General features: G+C 42.1%; 1 protein-coding gene across 4 annotated transcripts in view; it reads left to right on the top strand.

Moving 5' to 3' along the window:
* KIF18A (kinesin family member 18A) overlaps positions 1–18,683 on the top strand; it is a 103,737-nt gene that overhangs the window by 34,750 nt on the left and 50,304 nt on the right. For all 4 annotated transcript variants that reach the window (XM_067532049.1, XM_067532050.1, XM_067532052.1 and 1 more), the window contains 3 exons: positions 16,364–16,540; positions 17,093–17,167; positions 17,443–17,552. In XM_067532049.1, the coding sequence (XP_067388150.1) occupies positions 16,364–16,540; positions 17,093–17,167; positions 17,443–17,552 (362 nt within the window). The remainder of the gene's footprint in view (positions 1–16,363; positions 16,541–17,092; positions 17,168–17,442; positions 17,553–18,683) is intronic.

An 18,683-nucleotide genomic window follows, 5' to 3' on the forward strand; every position in this document is an offset into this window, starting at 1 on the left:
AGTGCTGATGTCACATTTCACTTGCACTTACAGGGAGGGGGCCTTTTATAAGAGTCCTGAATGCCTCCTTCATCACTGGTGTTAGCAATCTCAGTACCAACATTTTCTTATCCTTGATTGCCCAATTAGTTTAGTTAGAATTTTTGTAGTAATTAGTTATCTTAACTATATGTAACTTTCTGTATAAAAATGTTGGGAAAAGTAGTGTGCTACGTTTAACTTTAATACATTTATCCAGTGAGAAATTGTCCAGGCTTTAACCACTGCACTATGTGCCTGAATGAAGTGTCACTCTAGGATCCCCTTGTTACATACCTAAATGCCAAAGAGAGAGAGAGAGTCATAGGGGTGAATAAGTTTTTGTTCCTGTCCCACAAACCTTAGACTCTAGAATTCATATGTTTGTAAATGGAAAGGTTTTTGTCCTCATGTGTATAATATTCATGTCTTCTAAATTCTTGCCTGCTTCCCCTGATACTAAATTGCCTACTATAGATAAAGAAGAGGCAGTATTGTCTCTCAGGGTTCATTAAGTGGCTATTTCCTCTCTTCAAAGTTTGCTTTAGGTCATTTTAAATAACACAAGAAAAATTGTTTGAGACATGACAATAATGAAGTGAAGTTTGTAATACTACAGCTAAAGAGTATCCTTGAAAATCACAGAGCTTGTCTGATACACTTAAATAACAAATCATTAACACATGCAGAAAGTGAATGCTTTATGGCTTCAGTGTTTGCTAGAAAGGGTAATAAAACTTCATTCTTCACTCATTTGTTGTAAAATGTTACTTGAAAGGATTGTCAAATCTGTATCCCACAATCTGTTCAGTATTGAAATGTGATCCTGCTACTTCCTGGCTGCTCTTTTTGAACCACTGGGGTTTTGTTGTTTAACCATTTCTTCATTATATTATTTTCCTTTAGCTTCTTTATGGGCAGCCATCTCATCTAGGTAGGTGGATGATATCCAAGCTTAGGTGAAGGACTCTGTTCTTGTACAATATTTCCCAGTGATGAGATAACGTGTCTCCATTCAAAATTTATACCAAAAATGAACCAAACCATTTATCTTGTTATCTTGCCATCTCTTCTCCAAAGCCTCCAAGCATAATCAAGGAGGTTTGTGTGCATAAATTGAATTAAAAAAAGAGTATAGCGCTATTATTGGTAGAGTACCATGCTTTTCCAGAAGTCATCCTTCTTGTGCATGGCCTTTGGGGGAAATCATCAAGGGAAAATAATATGTCTAAATATTACCCATTTAGGATAAACCTATGTATTCAAGCCTGTTCTGAGCAGGCAGGAGTCGTGGCAGTAAAGCAAATTTAAAATCCATACCACCAGAGGAATTGCCATTTCTGTGGCTCATCTCTATAATGTATTCTTTGCAATTTGTGAGCCTGCCACTTATTTTAATTCACACATTTCATTTATTCAGCTGTACTCCCAACTCTAGAGCCAGATCGAACGTTCATTTCTGGGAGAAATCATTCAGTCCTTACTTACATAAGTCCTTCTTGAGAGATCTGCAGATGTATCCTCATGAAGGAGGGGCAAAAAAATTACCATTAAAATTGTCTGAATGTATTGCCATTTCCTGTCCCAACTAGCCCTCTCTTGCTTCATTGGATTGCTACTGGTCATGCCGGTAAAATGGAGAGAGTGGTTGTGGACGGGACCACTTATAACTGCATTGAAACTTTATGATTCAAAATTGAGGGTTGTGTGTATATACTATCATGATAATGGGACAACAGACATGGCTTACCTCCAGTTAAACTGCTTAGAATATTTGATTGTCAGCCAAGGCTTGTAACATCTACCACAGTGGCATCCCACTTTTGGCCTGGGGCCATTTGTGACCACTGTGGCCCTTATGAGCAACTATATTAAGTAAACTTTAATTTGACTATGAACTGAAGGTGTGTTCCTGAGCCACACTGTGACTTTTAAGTATCTGGATTAGTCCTGTTGCAACAGGGAGGAACTGTTCCCTTTTTTATCATAATGGTCTTCTTGGAATCTGAACTGCTTTCCTTGCAACCCCCAAAGCAATTTCTGATGTGAGGCTAAAGTACTCTCAAAAGCAGCTGTTCAATTCTTGCTATACCTGCTCAGTCTCTCTACCATTGGCCATCTGTTGAGTCGTAGGGCATGGAGAAAGAGTATCACTGGGTACTGTATTGTCTGCGTCCCTCCTAGGATGTAAGAAACCCTCAGAGAGCAGGCAAGGAGATCAACTGACTGTCCGAGTCTAGGGAGTGCCTACTGAAGAATGGATGTTCACTCCCTCCCTGGCCCTCACCCAGCAGATCAGGAGAGGGGGAAAAAAGAAATAGTGAAGAACCAAAAAACTATTATAGTGCCATGATTTTCTGCTCCAGGCCAGGTTAGAGAAGCTTGGGCGATGTTCTTAATTTGAGCTAGCTCAGCTGGCTATGGACCTTAATGTAATGTAATGTTTAAATGGTATTATTGTATTTTTTTGAAGAGATCCCATGGAACATAAAATAAGATGTAAAAAAAATTACAGAAATTACACGCATCTATATATATATAAAAATAAATATTTTTTAAGCACTAGCATTACCCATATAGGCTGGCTTCAGACTGCAGCATGGTGGTATAGAGAGTATACCATCACAGTATAGTGTATGTTTGGCATCTCCTAGAACAGGTTCGAGTGAGTCTGCACTTCATGTGGATAAACATATGGGTAAGATTTTTCCTTCATGTTGGTGGGCTGTATAATCTGTGCCTTGGGACATCACATATTTAGAAAAAAAGAAAAAGCAAATTTAGAAATGGCTCCAAGCAGTGTACCTTTTAATGCAGGGTTTGAGAGGTGAGGGGAAGAAATTGTAACATAAACTTACTAGCCACGGGGTTAAACATGCTGGCCTGGGAACAATACACAATGTGAAGATTGAGAACTCCCACAGTAACGTTTTGGACAATGTTTTGAGAGCCTGTCACAACCCCAGCTGCTTGTAATGGGGCATGTGCCTAGATTTCTTCTAGGTTTGCTGTGTTTGGAACCTGATTTGCAGAAGCTCAATATTTCTCCTGAACTCTTGGCTAGTTAGTGTTATATAAACATGAAACTCTGCTTTTTTTTTCCTGTCTCCTGGAAGGGAGAAGAAAGGGGATTTTTTTTTTTTTCCTCTTTCTCCCGCCTTCTCCAACTCTTATCCCTCAGCCTTCCTGATGCTTAAGAGAAACCTGTCTCTATTGAACTTATCTTAGCCTTTTTTGTTTTTGAGTTCCAGCATCAATATGTAATAAGACATGATTTTTTGATAATTTCATTGTGCCCAGTTTGTTCTGAACATCAGTAGAGAAACTGACCACTTTTGCTAATTCCACTTTGCTGCTGCTGCTTTGCAAAGGTATAAGCACAGCAGTAGATGCATCAAAGCTGTCTGCATATTCAGGAAGATGATACTGCATATATTTACATTTGGTTCACATTTAGAGGGTTATTTTTATGACCATAATATGCTGATCCAAAATCCTAGTACATAAAATAAATGGGAGCACAGACAAAAACAAACCTGTAATTTAAGTCTGAAAAATATCTGGTTATTACACACACAAACTAAAATAGTGAGCCGACTCATCACAAACAATAGTCCAGATCACAGAAATATTATGAATCCCTTCATTTTTGTAGCATGATGTGTACTAGAATTATCTTGTCTTTTTCCCAATGAAACTAATAAATGACCACTTTTTTTTTTTTACTTGGCCCTACACTGAGACAGGAAACTAACAGAAATCTGAAGCAAAGTGCTGCAAATTATGCTGAATTTTTTCACTCATTTATACTTAAAGTACTTGAGTATACTTTAAGGCTATTTGATCTATTCTTGTGCTCAGCACTCATGTGAGGTGCTGCAGGACAGGTACTTTCCATAATAATTGCCCAGTTAGTTACTTGTTTATGCATAATGATCTTTGTTTTTTAAAATCCATAGTTACTATAGATGACTCTTGGATTCTCCCCCCTCACCTCTCCTCACGTTTCACTGTGGCACATAGATTTAGTGTAACAAATGGAGTGAAAACCATGGATAAATGCATACTCCTTAGGGTTGCCACTTTTGGTAATTTCACTTGTGGAATACGAAGTGATTTCATGGCATTGTATTGATGAGGCAGGTGTAAGGGGGATTCCCTAATCAAAGTGAACTGATCTGATTTTGTTCAACTAGACTTGCAGGATGTGGGTTTGACTGAGAAAATTTGGGGAGGGAGGACTATAGAAACCTTAGTCTATTAGGATAGCAGGAAGAGAAGGAGAGTTAATTTTATCAATGAGCCTAAGTACAGGGGAGAGAAATAAACACAAGTGAGGCGTTTCTATAAGACAAAAAGATCGAAATCTTCCTTAGGCAGTTTCAGTATGGCTTCTGTTAACGTTGGCAGGAGATGTATACTTGAGACAGTAGAATATAGTCCATAGATTTTAGGTTTTTGTTTTGTTTTATGCGTCTGTTTCCTGTGTTTGTACTATTTCTCAGGATAATGTCTCACAGCTACATATGTTTGAGAGAGCAGAAACTGAAAGCAGGTTGTTGCTTTGGGGATTTCCTTCAAATTACTTGTTACTTTCAGTGTGGAGCATGTAGTAAAGTGATGGAGCATAGGATTTTAAAAACTACATATCACAGTTGTAGGCGGTTCATAACCTCTATATTGCAGGTGTGACTTAATTATATGCAAATATTTGAGATTTGCGGGTTATCAGTAATGGCATGTTAATATAAAACTTGGTAAATACATTGCTTTTCATCCATTTATCAAAGCCACTTAACAAAAGTGCATAAGTATCATTATCCCCATTTTACCAATGGGGAAACAGAGGCACAGATTACAATTTGGCTAAAGTCACATAACAAATAAGTGACAGAACACTGGTCTCTTGATGCCCAGCATTGGGTCCTATTAATGGACCATGCTGCCTTTTTATTACAAAATTTAAAAGTTTGAAATTCAAATGACACATCAGATAATAAAGTGGGGAAACCATATCTCTAATTTGGACTTTAGCTTTTCCTTTCTGAACCTTTCAAGAAGCCTGAAATCATGCTACCCCATGCCGAGTTTTCAGCAACTGAACAAAGGAGCCATATGCCTGTTCTTCTTGGTAACTGAGTCCTGCAACTTGGAGCCTTAAGAACTTTAGATTCCTGTCTTCTATAGCCACACATGCTATGGAAGACAAATCTTACATTAGCAACACAGTTGTGGGCCATGAGACCACTGATATACAGACTTCCAAATGGTTTTAAATAATTGGAGAAAAAAGACTGAGGGTATTTCTTTTCCTTCTGGAGTCAAGGTGCATTTCACTGAATGTTTTATGTTTTTGGAAGTTTGTGTCAGGGTGGCTATGTAATTGGCATAGTTGAAAAATGCTACCCCAGCCAAAAGAAAAGTCAGCGAAATGTCAGACGCAGCATGTGGGAGTTTCTCCTCGGGAACTCCTTGTGGCTCACGGTTTCTGTCAAGCAGGGTAATGTGCTTGTAAATTTCATCTGACAGAAAATGTATTGCAACATCAACAGCACCAGAAAACTGCAGAGCTAAATTGTGGAAGAGTAACTGTCAAACCCCTTCAATAAGCTGTACCATAAAGAAACTTGTGCTAGGAAAAATAAACCCAGTGTGATAGGAAATCTGAAGGAGTAGCACGTGCTAGTATCAGCACAAAGGAAATACCTTCCCCACTCCCAGAACAGGCAGTAAGGAAAAAATTTAGTTACTTTCCTGTTCTTGCCCAGTTAACTTGGGTAAATTGGGCAAAGAAAAATTCATACTTATCTGACAAGAGGTTAAAACAAAGATAGTTGGGCAATTTATCTAATTTGTGTGTACATACATCTGTTCATGTACAAAGAGGTAGCTGTCAAAGTAGATGATAGATCCTGAAAGTCCTCTTTCCCTTCAGGCTAACCTCATCTTACCTTTGCTTTCTATTCAACATTTTAAAAATGACCATTCTTTGTTGTCCTATTGTCTTAAACCATCTCCTGATTTGATTACTGTAATCTCTCCCCCTCTGGCCTCCCTAAAACTCTTATTACTCCTCTAAAGTATATCTAAAATGCTGCTGCTAAAGTTCTTCCTTATCTGCCAGTCAAGCCATGTCACTCCTCTCATTACATCCCTCCATCCTTCTTGCTCTCTGTAGCTATGTCTATGCTACAAGCTGCGGCTGTGATTCCCCTGCTCAAGTACACATGCTCACACTATCTCTTATTAAGCAGCTCATGTATAAATAGCGTATTAGCCACAGTAGCATGGATAGTGGCAGTGGAGGTATGGCTGAGTTGTGCCAATTACATATCTAATATGCTAGAACTCTGCTGTCCTTGTTCAGATCTCTCAAAAGTACTTATTACATCCTCGATATCCATAAAAAGTTAATAAATAGTAGTTTTCTCCGCTCCATTATTACCCTGAGTGAAATCAGGAAAAACTAATTCTAATGGTAAAGAAAATACAACAAAGCTTGCAATCTTCTTTGGGTCTGAATGCACTTTATCTAGGCCAGTGTTTCTCAACCTTTTTGATACCAGGGACCGGCTTCCTATACTGTGTCAGGGAGATCTCAGAAACCGGTGCTGGTCCAGGGACCGGTCATTGAGAAACACTGATCTAGGCTTATCTGTCTGGTTCTTAGATTGTATGCAGTGTAGTTGTAGCTGCGTTAGTCCCAGGATATTAGAGAGACGAGGTAGATGAAGTGATATCTTTTTATTGGACCAACATCTGTTGGTGAGGGAGACAAGCTTTTGAGCTTCACCAGGTCTTCTCCAGATGATATTGCCTCACCCACCTTGGTTCTTAGATTGTAAGTGTGAAGCAGGAACTAGTTGTGTCCTGTACACTGCCAAACACACTATTGGTGCTTACCTAATTATATTCTTAATGATAACTTATCCAACTACTTAAATTCACTTTCAGAAGTGAACAGTCCCAAAATCTTTTCTTATGTTTAACCAAACTCTCATGAGATATTTTAAATAATGATGAAGTTGATAATGCTCCATGATTGTGTTTATTGCATAATTGCTGTCTTGGAAAAAGCCTGAAGAATGACTAACTAAAATACATGTTTAATGGGAGATCCCAGAAACAATAACTTCTATTGTAATCACAAAAGCACAGCTGTGGCATCAATCTTTTTTTGAAGAAGTGTCTCTTGCGGTTTTTGTGGCTGCTATTCTGTCACCCATTAAGCTGGAGTCCTGATGCTCCGACTCAATTTCACACTGTTAGGGCTTTTTCATAATTCTTTTATAGTTGAGTGTTTGCAAAGTATTGGCATTAGCCTATGGCACTAATTACTTCATCTCATTCTTTCGTATTAGTTATGGAATTAGCCAGCAGGAAACTTGTGAAGGAAGAAAAACTAAATATTGTTCCATCTGATTTCTGTCTTAGTTGCATTGGATTTTTGTCATCACTTTATCACAGGGTTACAGAATATTCCATAATAAAATAATCCAGTTTTAAATATGTAATAATTGTTATTTTAATCTCTAACACTGTGGCTTGTTCTACATATTCAGATTCTGTGTTAAAGTGAACTTTGTGTTTCTCATCATGAATACTTAACAGCAGTTGCACTTTTGCCTCCTGTTTGCTTGCAGTCTTTACTTCATAGTATAAAATGCATTGCTAGATAATTTTTTAAGAGCTTTCTGGAAGCTTGTTAGAAGTATACAACCTTGCAATAGCAACTGAGAAGCAGGAAGGAGTTAATCTCTGCTAACTGAGAGAACATCCCTTGTATCACAGAGGACAATCATAAAAAAAAAAATCTGCCTCACATCATAGGATCATAGAAATGTAGGGCTAGATAGGACCTCAGTGTCATCTAGTCCAGCACCTGACCTGAGACAGGGCCTAGACCAGTGGTCCCCAGACTGTGGGTGTTCCCCCTTGTGGGGTGTGAAGAAGAACATGCAAGGAGGCACAGCAGGGCCCAGGCCAGCCCCCACATGGGATGAGGAGGGAGCACCACCCAGCTCCACTGTACCCCCCAGCTTGCTGCCTCCCCCCTCCCCCCCCATAGCTCTGATCCTGGGGGGGGCACGGACTGAGTAAGGGGGGGTGCAGAGCAAAAATGTTTGGGGGACCACTGACCTAGACTACCTATGACAAGTGTTTGTCCAACCTGTTCTTAAAAATCTCCAGTTATGAGGATTTGACAGCGTCACTTGGAAGCCTGTTCCAGGGCTTAACTACCCTTATAGTTAGAAAGTTATTCATAACCTCTAACCTAAATCTCACTTGCTACAGATTTATCCCGTTACTCCTTTTCCTACTTCCAGTGGACACTTAACGAACAATTGATCCCCATCCTCTTTATAACAGCCCTGAATGTATTTGAAAACTGTTATCTGATTCCCCCTCAGTTGTCTTTTCTCAAAATTAAACATTCTTTCCTCATAGATCAGGTTTTCCAAACCTTTTATGTAATTTTTGTTGCCCTTCTTTGGACTTTCTCCACATCTTTCCTAAAGTGTGATGCTCAGAATTGGACACAGTACTCCAGCTGAGGCCTCACCAGTGCCCAGTAGAGCAAGACAATTGCCTCCCTTGTCTCTCACAAACACTCCAGTTAGTAATTCCTGGAATGTATTAGCCTTTTTCATAGCTGCATCGCGTTGTGAACTCGTATTCAATTTGTGATCCACTATAACCCCCAGAATCTCTTCAGCAGTATTACAATCTAGCCAGTTATTCCCTATTTTTGTAGTTGTCATTTGAGTTTTTTCTTCCTAAGTATAGTACTCTGAACTTACCTTTTATTGAATTTCATCTGGTTGAATTCAGACCAGTTCTCCAATTTGTCAAGTTTGTTTTTAATTCTACTCCTGTTTTCCAAAGTGCTTGCAACCCATCCCCAGCCTGGTGTCATCTGCAAGTTTTATAAGCATACTCTCCCCTCCATTATCCGAGTCATTTAATGAAAATATTTACTATTTCTGGATGCAGAACAGACCTGTGGGGCCTCACTACACCCTCCTAGGGTGACTGCAAATCATTGATAACTACTCTTTGAGTATGATCTTTCAACCAGTTATACACCCACCTTTATAGTAATTTCATCTAGATCACATTTCCTCAATTTGCTTATGAGAATGTCACATGGGACTGTGTTAAAGCTTTACTAAAATCAAGATCTATGATGTCACTGCTTTCCCCCATTCACCAAGCCAGTAACCCTGTTAAAAAAGGAAATTAGGTTGATTTGTCATGATTTGTTCTTGATAAATCCATGCTAGCTATTCCTTATAATCCTGTTATCCTTTAGGTGCTTACAAATTGATTGTTGAATTTTTCCAGTATCTTTCCAAGTATCGAAGTTAGGCTGACTGATCTATAATTTCCTGGGTCCTCTTTGTTTCCCTTTCTAAAGATAGGTTTTATATTTGCCCTTCTCCAGGCCTTTAGGACTTCACCGTGTCCTACATGAGTTCGCCAAGATAGTTGCTAATGTTTCCAAGATTATTTCAGCTAGTTCCTTAATTTCATCCTAGAATGAATATATCAGGCCTTGTCAACTTGAATGCATTCAATTTATCTAAATATTCTTTAATCTGTTCTTACCCTATTTTGGTTTACATACTTTTCCCCTTGTTAATATAAATTGTTGACTTTGGTCACTTTTTAGTGACGACTATTTGGTGACTATTTAGTGATGACAAGCAAATTAGGCGTTAAGCACTTCAGCTTTCTTGATGTCATCAGTTATTAGCTCTCCTTCCCCTCTAGGCCAGGGAAGTTTAATGTCTCCTGGCGCAGCCACCTCCACCCACTGCTGGCGTCATGGTGGCCCAGCCTCTTTCACTCTACCACCGCTCACCCCGTAATGCCCATGATAGGGTTCAGAGCAATTCTGGGCCGCCCGCGCTCAGAAGGAGCACTGCTCTGGGATCCAGGGCTGCTGCCAGGCACTGGCCGGGGAAGTCTGGGTCCCGGGCTGGTGGCAAGAGTGCTGGGGGAGAGGGAGGGTGGAGTGAAGGGCAGGGCCTCAGGTGGAAGGAGAGTGGTGGGAGACTAGCCTCTCCAAAGGGGGGGTGCACGCCATGCCCATGCTCGGTCCCCTTCTTCCCCCAGGCCAGTGGCGAGCAACAGCCAGAGGTGCTGAGCCGGGGAGGAGGAACGCGATGAGCAGCAGCAGGGAGGTGGGAAGGGTGAGCAGGGGAGGAGAGCAGGGAACCATGTGGCAAGCAATGGCGGGTGGGGTGGGGCTGAGGGATGCAGCAGCGAGGAGGCCAAGCGGGGTAGGGAGGCTCTGGAAGAGAGGAATGGGGCCAAATGGGGAGGTGGGCTAGTGGGGAGGAACAAGGCAGCAGGGGGAGTGGGCCGAGGGTGGAATGTGGGCAGGGGTCACAGGCGGTAAAGGTGGGACGGGGAGCTAGCTCCAGAGGGCCCCTCGCGAGTAGCCCTCCCACTGATTAAAATGGTGCAGTCCACGACGAAGACATTGTGGCAGGCACCAGCCTCTATCCCATCTATGGCAAAAGGGATAGAAAGGAAATATTTTGCCCTTTCCAAGGAATGAGTACCTCTTCACCCACCCTCAGTCTGGTTCACTCATCGTGTCTGCAGCGAACGAAACAGAAAGGCAGGGGCAGCAGGGCCTGACGCCAAAGGTGAAGGAGCCTAAAAGAGTAGACCTCTTTGGGAGGAAGTTCTATTCTACTGGGAGCCTGCAGCTGAGAATCACCAACCAGTAGGCAATCCTCAGCAGATATAACTTCAATTCGTGGGACACGATGGCGAAGTTTAAAGATCAACTTCCAGCCAAGTCCAAAATGGAGTTTGGGGCCATGGTGCAGGAGAGAAAAGCCATAGCCAGGACATCATTACAGGCTGCGCTAGACACCGCTGACTCTGCAGCAAGGACTGTGGCTTCAGAACTGGCCACAAGAAGACGTTCTTGGCTGCAGGTGTCAGGCCTCCTTCCCGAGGTCCAGTCCACCATCCAGGACCTTCCTTTCAAAGGCGCAGGGCTATTTTTGGAGCAAATGGACTACAAGCGCCACAATCTCAAGGACTGTAGGGCGACCCTGAAATCCTTGGGGCTACATACGTCCTCCATGCAGAGGAAGCACTTTAAGCCCCAGTCTGGGGAAAGGTTTTATCCTCAGCGTCCTTGGCAGGACCTCTCCAGGAGAAGGGGCAGGAGCAATAGGCTCAGGATACTCCAGCCGCCCAACCCTGGCAGAGGTGCAGGGAAGCAGTCGCCAGGGCCAAAACAAAACTTTTAAAGGTGTGCCCGAGGGCAACACTCAGGGACAGTTACTGGATCTTCTCCCCCGCTACAGATTATCCCATTTCTACTGTGCCTGGGCCCAAATAACATCAGACGGATGGGTGTTGCGCATGGTAGAAGTGGGATACTCCCTCCAATTTTGTTCTACCCCACTTTCCCACCCCCCTTCCCAGTCCCTCTTCAGGGACCCCTCTCACGAACATCTTCTCATAGGAGAGGTGCAGGAACTTCTTCTCACTGGAGCGGTAGAAAAGGTCCCTCAGGAGCTAAGAGAAAATATTTCCTAATCCTGAAGGCAAAAGGAGGGCTCAGGCCTATTCTCGATCTGTGGAATGTCAACAAGTTCATAAGGAAGCTGAAATTCTACATAGTCTCCCTAGCCTCGATCGTTCTCTTTCTGGATCCGGGGGACTGGTATGCCGCCCTCAACCTAAAAGATGCTTATTTCCATATCTCAATAATACCGTCCCACAGGAGTTTTCTCAGGTTTATAGTAGGACACAACCACTATCAATTCACTGTCCTTCCGTTCGACCTATCTGCAGCTCTGAGAGTCTTTACCAAATGCAAGGCAATGGTCGCTGCATTCCTGAAGGGGCACGGTGTCCAGGTATACCGGTATCTGGATGATTGGCTAGTCATCAGCCGCTCTAAGGAGTAGGTGGAAGCTCATGACCCTCTCTAATATGGGCAACGTTCCTCAATCTGGGTCTGCAACTAAACGTGAGCAAGTCGACTCTAGTGCCCATGCAAAACATAGAATTTATAGGGGCGGTCCTGTATTCAGTTCAGGCCAGAGCTCTGCTGCCAGAGTCTCATTTCCAGACTACGGGCTCCATAATACGGACCCTCAGCAACTTTCCTACTACCACAGCTCGACGCTGCCTGACACTTCTAGGCCACATGGCCTCCTGCACATACGTGGTCCAGCATGCGAGGCTGCGACTCAGACCTCTCTAGTTGTGGTTAGTGTCAGTCTATCAACCCCACAGAGACAGTCCGGAGAGAGTGGTGTCCCTCCCACCTCGGATTGTAGAGTCTCTTCAGTGGTGGCTCAACCCCAGTCTTGTGTGCCAAGGGGTCCCGTTTGCCAAGCCTCAACCATTGCTGGTGATGGATGCTTTGGAATAGGTTCTCGGTATGTGTGACCTGTCCGTGCCTAGGGTAGCCACCTGAAAATGCCAAGGTCAGGGCAGGCTGTAAAAGAAGAGCAGATTCTCCCAACACTGATGGGTGACACTGAAGTCAGACTTCCCAACCATTCACAAACAATGCTTCTGATTCCCCACACTAGTTACCAAGAACCAAAATAAAAACATATACAGCCCCCTTTACTGCATTTCAGTCTCTGGCTCCCAATCAGCCGCTAGATCCAGTAAAGAGACCAGTTATTTAAAGCTCTATGCTCTTTACCAAAAAGGTTCCTCCTGTCCCCAAAGGGTCAGCCAGAGTACCAGATCAATATAAGTTTGGATCTTACCCAAAATACCACGCTGCCAGCCAATCCTTTAGTAACTAAAACTAAAGGTTTATTATAAAAAGAAAAAACAAACTATAAGAGAAGTGTTAAAGGATTAAAGCAATCAGATACATACAAATGATATGAAAGTCCATATATATCAGGTTTAAATTGTGGAGTTTGCAGGCTTGTATAGTCCTTCTGGGTCTCAGTCCTTTGTTTCACAGCTTCAGTTCAGTTCAGTTGTAGATGAGTTGATCCAGAGGTTGGTGGTGATTGAAAGATAGAGTAAAGCCTGGTGACTTGAAGACCAAATGGATCTCAGGCAGCTATCTTTTATGTCCCTTGGTCTTTGCCATGCTGCTTGTGGAATTTTACAGGAACCAAAATGGAGTCCAGAGTCACATGAGTAAGTCCTGGTGACTCATCAGGTATATCCCTGGCTTCTCCCCCTGGGCCCCTTGTACCTGTGAATTTCTTTATGGGCCATTAAGCAGGCTATTGCTGTAGCCATCCTGTCTGGAGTGTGGCCCAGACACAGCACAATTTGAAATACAGATATATCAAACATATCCATAACTTCCATTACACATATAACACATGAACATAAACATTATCATCTTACTTAGCACATCATAGCCTTTCTAACAGTACCTGACATGGCATATCTCACATGAATTACTATGATTTAGACATATTGATGTTAAATAATATAAATGCCCCCCCCCTCCTCCCCAATCCAGCCAGCGTGACACCCCCAACACGAAATTGGTGTAGAAGGGAGTAATCAGAGCTCCTGAATACACCTCAAGGGTCCCCAAATCCAGCCAGCATCACAATATGGTCGCTACAAAAGGACACTCTTCTAGTGTAGGCATCGCTGCCTCTTGTACTAGACTATCTACTGCACCTAAAGTGGTCAGGTTTGGCAGCTGCATCTGTGAAGGTGCACTTAGCAGCTATCTCTGCCTTCCATCCAGGAGAAAGGGGCCGCTCGATATTTGCCTACCCTATGGTGTCCCGTTTCTTTAAAGACTTAGACTCCAATACGTCATCCAATTTTGGCATGGGACCTTAACCTGGTGCTCAATAGGTTGATGGGCCCCCCTTTTGAGCCCCTAGCTTCGTGTTCTCTGTTGTACCCCTTGTGGAAGGTAGCCTTCCTTGTTGCTATCACCTTGACAAGGACCATGTCTGAACTCTAGGCATTAACCTCAGAGCCCCGTATACAGTATTCCATAAGGAAAAGGTGCAGTTGCTCCTGCACCTAGCCTTCCTGCCCAAAGTGGTCTCAATTTCAACACTAGTCAGGAGATTTTTCTTGCCAGTGTTCTTTCTAAAACCGCATACCAAGAGCAGGGAACGTAGTCTCCACTCCTTGGATGTCAGACGGGCGCTGGCTTTTTACATAGAACTAAACCCTTTCGTAAATCAATTCAGCTCTTCATTGCTGTAGCAGAAAGGATGAAAGGACTTCCAGTGGCCTCTCAGAGGATTTCATCCTGGATTACCTCATGTATAAGGGCGTGTTATGAGCTAGCCAAGGTACCAGCCTCGGCTCTCATGATGCACTCAACGAGACCTCAGGCCTTGTCAGCGGCATTCCTGGCCCACATCCCCACACAGGAGATCTTTAGGGCCACAACCTGGTTCTCTATACACACATTTACTCTGTATTATGCTATTACCCAGCATGCCAGAGACGTTGCGGCATTTGGGAGAGCAGTGCTCCAGTTAACTATCTCGTGAGCTCTGACCTCTCTTCTATTGGTCTGCTTGGAAATCACTTGCTTGGAATCGACATGAACAAGCACTAGAAGAAAAAAAAAATGGTTACTTACCTTCTGTAACTGTTCTTTGAGATGTGTTGCTCATGTCCATTGCAAGACCCACCCGCCTATCTCACTTGTCGGAGCTGATCGGCAAGAAGGAACTGCAGAGACGGGGGGTCGGCAGGCCCCTATATACAGCACCATGGAGGTGCCACTCCGGGGGTGCCTGCACTGATACAACAGGTACCGCTGGGGGAAAACCTTCTGATAACTGTGCATGTGGCGCGCGCACACCTGCTTGGAATGGATATGAGCAATACATCTCAAAGAACAACAGTTACAGAAGGTAAGTAACCGTTTTTTCTCCTTCCTCCTCTGCTGCCACTGTAGTCATGGCTCTTCTCAAGGGATTTCTGCTCTCCTTTTTACTATAGCCGAACTAGGACTCCTGAAAAGAAATCAGTATAACTCTAAATACAAAGCACTTCAAGCAAAAGCAATGTACAAAGCCACTGTGGTATTCTCAACTACTGGCTTTGAGCTTTGTCTTGAAATGAAAGTCACCATGCAGCCTACTCTGTCCAAAGCTCCGTCCTGTACTTTGAAGAGTTCCTTGGCTGTGTTTTCTCCCAATCCCAGGGAATAAACTTTTTTTCTGTCATTTTGTCCTTGGGATCATCTCCAAGAAGACTAATCTAATGAAAAGAAACAGAGCTGAGATTGTCTACTTAAATGTCATCTTTAAAAGGACTGGATGGATTAGGGGGAATCAGGATAATGACATTGCAGGAGGCTCACCTTGTTAACCCAGTTCCAGTACTGTTGATGGGACCTGACTGCCCTCATAAAAGTGGGGGGGAAGGGGAGAAAGGGCTGTTTCCTTGCTGGGTCAGACAACAGGACCCCCAGCCTTCTTCTAATCTGTTTAAGGTTCTAGTTTATCAAGTGCTAGTGAATGAGCATGTTCACTGGGAACCTGCTATGTTGCAACGAAATGAATTTTAAAACATACCCAGTGGTTCTGAACTGCCGAGAGGAAGGTGAAAGAATCCCACATTTCCTCAATGCCAAATTGACCTGGGCAAAATTCCTTTCCTGTCTCCAAAAGATTACTAGTATGCCTGCAGCAAGGTTTAAAAAACCCGGGTTTACTCTAATACCCATGAGTGGGAAGCATTCCTTCCTGGCATGGAATGGCACCCAGGGGCAGAGAGAAGGATTAATACATCCTCTTGGATATACAGGAGCCAATAAACATATGCTGCTGCACCCTTCAGCCACAGAATTCTTCTCAAGCCCAGAAGGAGGAGTTAGAAGAGGCTTACAGTTTTATTCCCTTGCAGGCAAAGCCACCCCTGAAGCTGCAAGGGCCTGTGGGTATTTTGGTCCTGTGCCTATGGGAATCTTGATGTTGGTTTATTTGGTGCAGGATGAGGTCCTTAGTAGCTACAATCTTATCTGATGGAGATTCAGTGGGTATTGTGAAAAGTTGTTTGTTTGTTTGTTTTTAATTTAGATGATAGAAATTGAAAATTCCATGGTCCATTTTCTGTGTCTGTACAGGACTCTCCACATCAAGAAAATCACCATTGTCAGCTATGTAGGCTATATAGAAAACAAATGGCTAACTTTAAAAACTTTGAGCAATAAAGGCACTAAGCCTTGATTTTTCTGGGGAAAGATTTAAAGTGAACAGTGTGATTTGGGGTGGGAGTGTGATTTGGAGGAAGATTACTAACGTAAGTGAAAAATCCCAAGGTTTTACTACTTGCCACTAATTCCGTAATCCACAAAAACACTTGTCACTTCTTTTTTCTCCTCCCCCCCCCCCAGAGCAAGAAACAACACATTCCTTATCGTAACAGCAAACTTACTCGTTTATTGAAAGATTCTCTTGGAGGGAATTGTCGGACTATAATGATAGCTGCTGTTAGTCCTTCTTCTATGTTCTACGATGACACTTACAACACTCTTAAGTATGCAAACCGAGCAAAAGATATTAAATCTTCCGTAAGTAAATTTATACTATTTATTTTGCAAGTATTGGAGTTTACAAAATTAAACTAGCATAGTATTAAAAGATTGAAGCAGTTATTTCTGTCTAGAGCAACATATAACTTACTTTACTTGACTTTTGCATCAAAATTTTGTTGAATGTTCTAGTCTAATGTCCTTTTGTATTTAAATATTTTTAAGATTAGTCACATTAGAAATTAAATGCCATATGTTTGAGGTAAAAGCTAAAGCTAGTAGAATGCAAACTTTGTTTTCCTCAGAGAAACCATAGATCTCAATGCACTTTACAAAGGTATATAGATATCATTATCCTCATTTTACAGATATAGAAAATGACTTGCCATTAGTCATGCAGACCATGACCATTGGCAGAACTAGGAATAGAACCCTGGACTTCTGGCTTCCAGTCTAGTCTAACAACATACTTTTATCTCTTCTTGTAAAACAGTACAAATATAATTAGTGCTATTTGTTTCTAGTGCAGTTATTGTGCATGATGTATCATAAAAATGTTGTTAACATTTAACTTTCTCTATTCCTTAACAGTTGAAAAGCAATGTTGTTAGTTTGGACAGTCATATAAGTCAATATGTTAAGATTTGCAATGAACAAAAGAAAGAGGTATGTCAGTCTTAATAACTATAATTACTGTACTAACGTCACTGAGGTATAAACAAAAAGTGTATAATGAATAAAGTATTAGGTAAGGTTTGTCTTACATTTCTCTGTAGTTTTCCGAAGGAGCAACTGTTTCTATGTTCTATTCAGAGGAATATCCCTAACTGTTATTTAAAAAAGGTTCTCTTGCAAAAGCAGAGGCACAAAAAAATGTTAAAAATAAGTTACACAAGGAAAGCTTTGCATTTCAATCAAAACATATTGTCCTCATTTTTCAGATCATAAGTCTGAAAGAGAAACTGAAAGCATATGAAGAAGAAAAAGCAGCCATTCCTGATAATCATGGTACCAGTGTTCCTTCAAACCAGCATCAAGTGGAAATACAAAGGTAAAATCATACTGACAATTTTTGACAATTTTAGGTTTACAGAATTTTACCATAACCATGTAAAATCAGTTCTATACTTTTTCTAAAAATCTTGGTTTCATCTTGGTTCCTATTGCTGTCTCTAAAGTAGATGTGACATTATAGTCACTATTGTTTTATAGTACACCTTGGTGGAATTTAAAATAAAACATGTCTCAGGGAGAACTCTTTTTGTAATTGGTCTCTCCTGACTCTGCTAAGAACTTAACTTAATGGCAGGAAAAATATTAGTTGGTGACCTTAATGAACTTTTTTTTTTTTTTTAAAAGCTTCCAATTCAATGATAAACTTGCAACTATTACATTTAAAAGTTTCAATATAGGCATATGAGCTGCTTCTTCAAGTTCTTGCTCCTGTTGATTCCAATTACGTGTGTGTGCACCATGTGCACAGTCTCAGGAAGGTTTTTCCCCTAGTGGTACTGTTGGGTCAGTGCAAGTACCCCCTGGAGTTGCACCTCAGTGGTGCTGTAAATAGAATCCTACTGACCCGCCACCACCTCAGTTCTTTCTTACCACCTATGACGGTTATTGGAGCTTCTTGCCTCTCTGTCTGGCAAGCGTTCCTCTAGCAAAAGAAAAGAAAGTTGTTAAAGTTAGTTAGTTAGTTATAGTTAAGTTTGCTTTGGGGACATCCCCCTCAATCTTCTTCCCGGGACTGGAACATGCTTCGGTCCCAAGGATTTAAACCATGCAGTACCTGCCACAAACTTATACCTAAGGGAGACCTGTATGGAACCTATCTCAAGCACCTTGGAGAAACCCATCAAGCTGACTGGTATAAGATCTGCAGGGGCTTCTGGCTGAGGGCTCAAAAGGACAGGAGCATCAGACTCTCACTTCCTTATGGAGGGAGCACTCTGCCTTCAACCAAGCTCCAACTGGGCACTCAGTACATCAGTATAGAGTGCACTGGCCTCTATAAGAGAGGATACGGCACCAAAGAGGGACTCAGCACCAAAAAAGCCCCAGTATCGGCATTCTCCAACACCGAAGATTCGGCCCCACTCCCATTCGCTAGTGCCACAAAAGAAGCGTAAAAAGATGGACAAAGGACACTCACCGACAGTGAAGTCTGCAGGGAAAGGGGATA

The sequence above is a fragment of the Emydura macquarii genome, unplaced genomic scaffold (genome assembly GCF_026122565.2).
Source record: "Emydura macquarii macquarii isolate MOO-44397 ecotype Brisbane River unplaced genomic scaffold, CSIRO-AGI_Emac_v2 contig_3240, whole genome shotgun sequence".
NCBI classification, from domain to species: domain Eukaryota; kingdom Metazoa; phylum Chordata; order Testudines; family Chelidae; genus Emydura; species Emydura macquarii.